The sequence below is a fragment of the Oratosquilla oratoria genome, chromosome 2 (assembly GCF_046742065.1).
Source record: "Oratosquilla oratoria isolate Oo_2021 chromosome 2, ASM4674206v1, whole genome shotgun sequence".
NCBI classification, from domain to species: Eukaryota; Metazoa; Arthropoda; class Malacostraca; order Stomatopoda; family Squillidae; genus Oratosquilla; species Oratosquilla oratoria.
This window is the reverse complement of record NC_134778.1, coordinates 9889318-9896565: the sequence shown is the minus strand read 5'-3', so window position 1 is coordinate 9896565 and position 7248 is coordinate 9889318. Positions and strand designations below refer to the sequence as shown.

The 7248-nt window shown below is 43.4% G+C and overlaps 1 protein-coding gene across 2 annotated transcripts; it reads left to right on the top strand.

Moving 5' to 3' along the window:
* Nucleotides 1–1084: 1084 nt before the first annotated feature.
* LOC143033597 (uncharacterized) lies at nt 1085–4661 on the top strand. Of its 2 annotated transcripts, XM_076199093.1 has the most exons (3): nt 1085–1232; nt 3907–4387; nt 4427–4661. In XM_076199093.1, exons 1-3 carry the CDS (start codon nt 1224–1226, stop codon nt 4522–4524), a joined length of 588 nt encoding a protein of 195 aa, XP_076055208.1. In that variant the 5' UTR covers nt 1085–1223; the 3' UTR covers nt 4525–4661. The 2 variants fall into 2 exon arrangements, with proteins under 2 accessions (XP_076055208.1, XP_076055203.1); XM_076199088.1 differs by having other exon boundaries at nt 3907–4661.
* The last annotated feature ends 2587 nt before the right edge of the window (nt 4662–7248 follow it).

Below are 7248 nucleotides of genomic sequence, written 5' to 3'. Positions count from 1 at the left end.
TTTCATCTTATCATCTCTGGAATAGTCATCCCTGAGCACCGTCACACTGCTTATGTGAAAGGCAATACATTGGGGAGCAACACTTACAGCCGAAGCTGGTTTATGAACATAGAATAAAAATAGCACAGAGAAGGCCTACAACTTTTTTGGGAAAGATCAACCAAAGCGTAGAGTGGAAGGGAACTTGATGTGATTATCATTAAAAAATCTTCACTAAGTTTTGAGTTTCTGCCTCAGAAATGTTAGGTACGGTTTTATTATTTGTATTTATTTTTTTTTTTTGCAAGAATCCAGTTCTTAATGCTCTGCTATATAGAGCCGGTAGTCCAACCGCGTTTGGAATATCCCGTTTCTCTAAATCTCATCAGAGACTTTAACGAAATGGACAAGCAAACAAACAAGTGAACAAACAAATGAACAAACAAAAACAAATCAATGAACAAACAAACAAACAAACAAGTGAACATATAAACAAACAAATGAACAAACAAACACATTTGGATAATTTCGTTTGTTTGTTTGTTTGTGTGTTTGTTTGTTTGTTTGTTTGTTTGTTTGTTTGTTTGTTTGTTTGCTTGTTTGTTTGTTTGTTTGTTTGTTTGTTTGCTTGTTTGTTTGCTTGCTTGCTTGTTTTTGTTTGTTTTTTGTTTGAGGAATTATGGGTATTTTAATTAGCGCTTTGGGTCAATTCTCGATTTACACCTAAGACTACCACTATGTCATTTCATACAGCAAAGGGACCCTACCCCAACTCGCACTCAAAAAGGAAAAAAAATTAACCTTGGCTCGGGAAAGAACCCGTCCTGGACTCCGCCACACATGATAAGATCTGGGGTTTGCCCAAAATCTTCAACAGCCATTCCCGAAGCGAGTGCGGTAGGCCTTTCCAAGTCATAACGACCCACAAACCGACAAAATAGCCTCGCAACGCCCCCTCGAGGCAGCCTCCCGGAGGACGAAACGGATTCTGTCGAGGGTAGATGGAGAACGGCATGGAGATCCCAAAAGAAAAAGAAAAAAAAAAGGCATGATCAAGCATATCTGGGTACAGCTTTCAAGGTCTCACTAAGACTGCAGAAGCCACTTGAAATTTGCCCTTCAGCCTAGCGGATATAAAGAGACCTCCCTCAGCCTACGTAGCTTCATTCCATAACTGACTGTCCTTCCTTCCCCATTGTCCTGAAGGTATCACGTCGCCAGCAGTGCCCATCGGCAACTTCGCCATGAAACTTGTGAGTGCCCCAGTTCGAGAAGTTTATATTTTCTATCTTGTCTTGGTTCGGTTTCGATCGTTAGTAGTTTTGTACCGAATGCGATGAGCTAAGTGGGGAAATAGGACGGAGAGACGTCTTTGCCAAAGATCTGGAGAGTCTGTAAGCGATGTTTACTATATCAAAGGAAAATATCTTCCCAAACTAAGTCTTAAAGCTTCAAGAGCTTCATATCCAGATCGCAATCGTGACGATGTTGCAGTTTCATGTTAAATGCTTTTGTGTTGGTTAGATCCTAGATGGTTATGATATGACTGTGACTCTCAGTTATTTGTATTATGATCAATTCCTATAAACACATACACGTACACACACACGACTCGTGGCGCAGTGGTAGAGTTCTTGGCTGCCACTACGGCGGTCCGGTTTCGAATCCAGCCCAGGGCTGAAATAACTTCAGTATCGCTGTGCTGCTGGTCGTTACTCCAACTCTCGTGGGTGGGGAGTTGGGTGTGTGTGTGCGTGTAAGGTCACAGCCTTACCCATAGATCGGCCATATACGAGCCCTGAGCTCTCTTCCGAGAAGGAAATAGCTGTCGATCACAAGTCCAACGCGTGATCCAAGACAATGGTGAATCACACACACACACATACACACACACACACACACACACACACACACACACACACACATACACACACACACATACACACACACACACACACACACACACACACGCACACACACACACACACACAAACACACACATTCACAAAGAAAAGACGAAAAACTGGACCTGTTCTTACTGAAAGAAAAAATAGATGTGACATAATTGTTTTGTTTAGGACAGTGAAGGTAGCGTATGAAACTGACACGATCTCTTGTAATGGGACCAGGAAACAGCAGTAGACCATAGAAAGAAACTGAAAAAAGAGAAGATGTTTGAAGACTATCAAGAGGTAAAATCTTCCATGCATATGTATTTATATATGAAGTAACCTGAATAATGAAAAAAAAAATCCAGTAAGACATTATCAACGGATCTAAAAAAGCCTGGCCGATAGAGATAGTGAGATGAAACTTTACGAATGTAACTCTCATTCATATTATAATTAATCTAATTCAACCACTCAATGTAACATGGCTCCATGATTCAGGAGTTCCTCCTTACTTCGCAAGAAAAGAAGCATACGTCTTTGTGCCTAGCTTTCACAGAACAAACGGCAATATTGGATTGTGTATGTAGGCAGGATACAAAAGAATACATTGTAATAATTCTACGCAAAAGGCTACTGCTCCCATTCGACTACGTAAAATGATGGAAAATCAAATTCGAGAAGGGAGTATGGAAGGGTGATATCATTTCACATAAGTTATTTACAGCTTATCTCGAAGGAATTTGCAGAGGTAAATTGAGAAAGGAAAGACATGAACATTAATGGAAAATATCCTAATCTGCTCAGATTTGTGAATGGTATATTTCTCATTTCAGAAACAGCAGAAGACCTGCAAAAAATACTCAGTGATGTCAACGAATAAAGTCTCAAATTAGGTCTGAAGCGACGTTCAGCTTCAAAGAAAAACAAATACAATTGATAGCGAGACACCAGAGGAAATTGATTAATATAATCACCTAGACCAAATGTTAAAATGACCTAAAATCATGAAAATTATATGATAACTTGTATTACAATTGGATGGAAAACGTTTGAGAACTACATAAACATCATGAGATGCTTCCTAGCCGTTTGAAAATTAATATTCATGTGAACAAGTTGCTTAAAAACGGCAAAGAATACATGGACTGGGAGTGAACCGTTTATGCCTGACGTTTCGTCTACGTTGAAAAAGTCAGTAGACGAAACGTCAGGAATAGACGCTTCACTCCCAGCCCATGTTTCCTCCTACCTGTTTCCCTGAAACGCAAAGTTTACGGTCAATGTATAGTATTAGCTACGATCTACGGGTATGAAACTTGGGGGAAATTATAGAGACAGAGCTAAGGATCCCAAAGTCAGTAGACGAAACGTCAGGAATAGATGCTTCACCCCCAGCCCATGTTTCCTCTTACCTGTTTCCCTGAAACGCAAAGTTTACGGTCAGTGTATAGTATTAGCTACGATCTACGGGTATGAAACTTGGGGGAAATTATAGAGACAGAGCTAAGGACCCTAAAGAGAGCAAGGTTGAGACTACTACTTAAAAGAGATAGGAAAATGGCAAGTTGAGTAAGAGAGAAGACAAGAGTTATTGCAGAGGTAATAAATGAACGGAGTGGAATTGGGTTGTGCAAGTAGCTGGAAGGTACGGTGGGGGTGACAAAGTGTGTCACTGCCTGAAAGCCACGAGACAAGTATGGAGGAGGGACACCACGCATAGAGCGTAAATGTTGAACATAAAAATTTGCAGGAGCGACGTATCAGAGGTTGGCACCGTCGTGAGACTCACGGGAAAACTCGTGAGAAGCCTTTGCTCAGCAGTGTACTACAAATATCTGATAATTGATTGACTTATTGGAACACACACGCACGCATATTCACAAATATTTGTGGATTGTTTTATATTCAGAATTGAAATTTCCTAAGACGCCACGCAGTGTCCATGGGTCTTGCTGGCGTCTTCAATTTTTTTTTTGTTCTTTTTCTTCGTCTGGGAACCTGGTGAGTGTTCTGATCCCCTCTGCTCTATTTTCAGATTCTGTTGTCGCTCCTACTCGCGACCATACTCGCCTGCTGCCTGGGCTTGCCCGAGGGTGAACCAGGCGCCGAACCGGGAGCTACACCAGGCTTCCGCTATGGCGGCGGCGGCGGATTTGGTCGCGGCGGATTTGGTCGCGGATTTGGAGGGCGCGGCTTAGGCAGAGGCTTCGGGAGAGGCCGCGGCCGCGGCCGCGGCCGCTACGGCGCTGGAGGCTTCGGTGGCGGCGGCGGCTTTGGTGGCGGTGTCGGCTTCGGTGGCGGCTTCGGCATCGGTGGTGGCGGCTTCGGTCACGGTGGCGGAGGCTTAGGAGGCTTGGGAGGCGTCAGTAAGGTAGTACACAAGACGGTGGTTCGTCCTGTTGTCCGTCCTGTTGTTCGGCCAGTGATACAGCCTGTGGTCCGTCCTATTGTCCGCCCAGTGGTTCACGCAGTCCACGGTGGTGGCTTTGGAGGCAGCCACGGTGGTGGCTTTGGAGGCAGCCACGGTGGTGGTTTTGGAGGAGGACTCGGCGGAGGAGGACTCGGCGGGGGCGTCGGCGGAGGCTTCGTCGCCGGAGGATTTGTAGGAGGCGCCATCGGAGGAGGAGGAGGCGGCTACGGACACAAGTGGTAGGAAGCTTAGGTGCTCCGATATGTAAAGGACCTCCTGCCCCGATCTGCTCCCGTCCCAAGGGTCTTGTTCCCGTCTGTTCGAACCTGTTGCTGTAACATAGGACTGAGAGAAATAAATATGATTTTCTTTTTATTCTACTTGTATGTTTTTTTTTCTGAACCTAAACAATGAAGAAGTACACGGAAATTATATGGAATCTCTCTCTCTCTCTCTCTCTCTCTCTCTCTCTCTCTCTCTCTCTCTTCCTTTCTTTTCTTTTCTCCTTATGTTATTCTTCTTTTTTTAATATTCACTTATCCCAAATCATTTAGGAACAGACGAACATCTGATGGATCTTTTTATTATTATTCATTATGATCGCCAACACTTTTTTCTGTGACATATTTTCTTAACCAGCATAAAACAGAAATACACGATTTTTCTTAATCCTTATGTTAACTAAGCGCAGTTTGGGGCGCTGTCTTTGTTGGGTCTCTCCACTCTAGCCGTTTACTGTTTGCCGTCAGGTGATTTTATTCAAATAAGGTGAAGACTCCCTCCACAGAGAAAGGATTAAAGTAACTTCTGTATTTTGAAGAGCTAACCAGAAAATGTCAACAAATCCGTGAAAATACAGAAATACTTTTCCCATTTGAATAAAATCACCTGTCTTAATCCAGAACAGTTTCCCTAGGGGAGGATTGATATCTTTCATTGTGATAGCGTCACCGTAATGACAAACAAAAAAGAATTAAAAGATTACATCATTGTAGCCAAGTAATTATTAAAGCTTTATGTTCTTGGATTTTTCTATTGACGACTTGTATATTTACTCTAGCTGCCCCCATAAGAGGTCTACATCAAGAGGATCTCTTCTTCTTCTTCTTCTTCTTCTTCTTCTTCTTCTTCTTCTTCTTCTTCTTCTTCTTCTTCTTCTTCTTCTTCTTCTTCTTCTTCTTCTTCTTCTTCTTCTTCTTCTTCTTCTTCTTCTTCTTCTTCTTCTTCTTCTTCTTCTTCTTCTTCTTCTTCATCTTCTTCTTCTTCTTCTCTTCTTCTTCTTCTTCTTCTTCTTTTCCTGTTGACGTTTCCCATTTTCATATGTGGTCGCCGTTCCTCATTGGTCGTTTCCACTACCTGTTCCTCCTCCAGGCTCTTCCAAGAGGCTCTCAATAACTGACTAAAGCCGACAGACTCGAAAATACCAGAGTGAAATATATAAAATGGAGATCACCGTGATTGATAGAATGGAACTGATGGAAACAGTTATCAGTTCTCTTGAGTAATTCAGAAACAAATTATATGTGAATGACTTTGAGTCCGGATTGATTAAAAAAAGAAATAGAATGTGGAAGAGGGGAGGAGAGAAGTAGGGGTAGGAAGTGGGTTGAGAAGAGGCACACGAGAAATAGAAATTGGAAGCACTACTCAGAATGTGGGAAGTAAAGAGATGAGGAGGACTAGGGAGTTAGTGGGAGGATAGTGGCAAAGGTGGGGGAGTTAGTGCCTCTCACTAAATATCTCATGCCTCAGTGAGATAACGATTACGGTAATTTCCCGCAGGATATAAGATAATCTATCAACTAGTCGTGAAAGGGATGAAGTGAGTAACAGTTTTCTAAAAGATGTAGCGGTCGACAGAGCTCTGTCGTCTGTAATGTCAACACAAAACAAAAGACGATCTATGCTAGACGCAAAGAGACGACTTGCGGTCTCTGTGCTAAGTTCCTTGCTCTTCTTTTTATTTTCTCTTTCTTGTTTAGTAATGAATCCTACACGTGTTCAAAAATAACTTTGAAAGTAGAAAAACAACATTTCAAAAAAGCAAAGACGAAGATTTTGTTTTATAGTAGGATGATGTTTGAATGTGTGTGTGTGTGTGTGTGTGTGTGTGTGTGTGTGTGTGTGTGTGTGTGTGTGTGTGTGTGTGTGTGTGTGTGTGTGTGTGTGTGTGTGTGTGTGTGTGTGTGTGTGTGTGTGTGTGTGTATGTGTGTGTGTGTGTGTGTATTCACCTCGGATCTGCTGCAGCCTCTTTTCGAGACAGCCAGACACCACCCTACGGCAGTGAGCTCAGAGCTCATTATTAGCAGATGTCTGGGTAGGTCTGAGACCACTCACACTCCACACACCGGGAATGCAAGGTCACAACTCCTTGACTAACGTCCCGTACCTACTCGCTGCTAGGTGAACAGGGGCTACACGTGAAAGGAGACAAACCCAACTTGTCTCCGCCCGGCCGGGGAATCGAACCCCGGTTCTCCGGCTTGTGAGGCCAGTGCTTTATCAATCCGCCACCGGGCGTGTGTGTGTGTGTGTGTGTGTGTGTGTGTGTGTGTGTGTGTGTGTGTGTGTGTGTGTGTGTGTGTGTGTGTGTGTGTGTGTGTGTGTGTCTGTGTGTGTGTGTGTGTGTGTGTGTGTGTGTGTGTGTGTGTGTGTGTGTGTGTGTGTGTGTGTGTGTGTGTGTGTGTGTGTGTGTGTGTGTGTCTGTGTGTGTGTGTGTGTGTGTGTGTGTGTGTGTGTGTGTGTGTGTGTGTGTGTGTGTGTGTGTGTGTGTGTGTGTGTGTGTGTACGTGTTTGTGAGCGTGTAAATGCCCTTAAGTCTTCATCCACGTGCGTTCGCGTGCAGACGAATGCTCACACACAGACGCGCACGATACAAGGTTTCTGCAAAAACAAATCACGGATGTGAGTTTCCTCGCATGCCGGTAAACAACTGCAAATATATATATATAAATAAAGATACATGC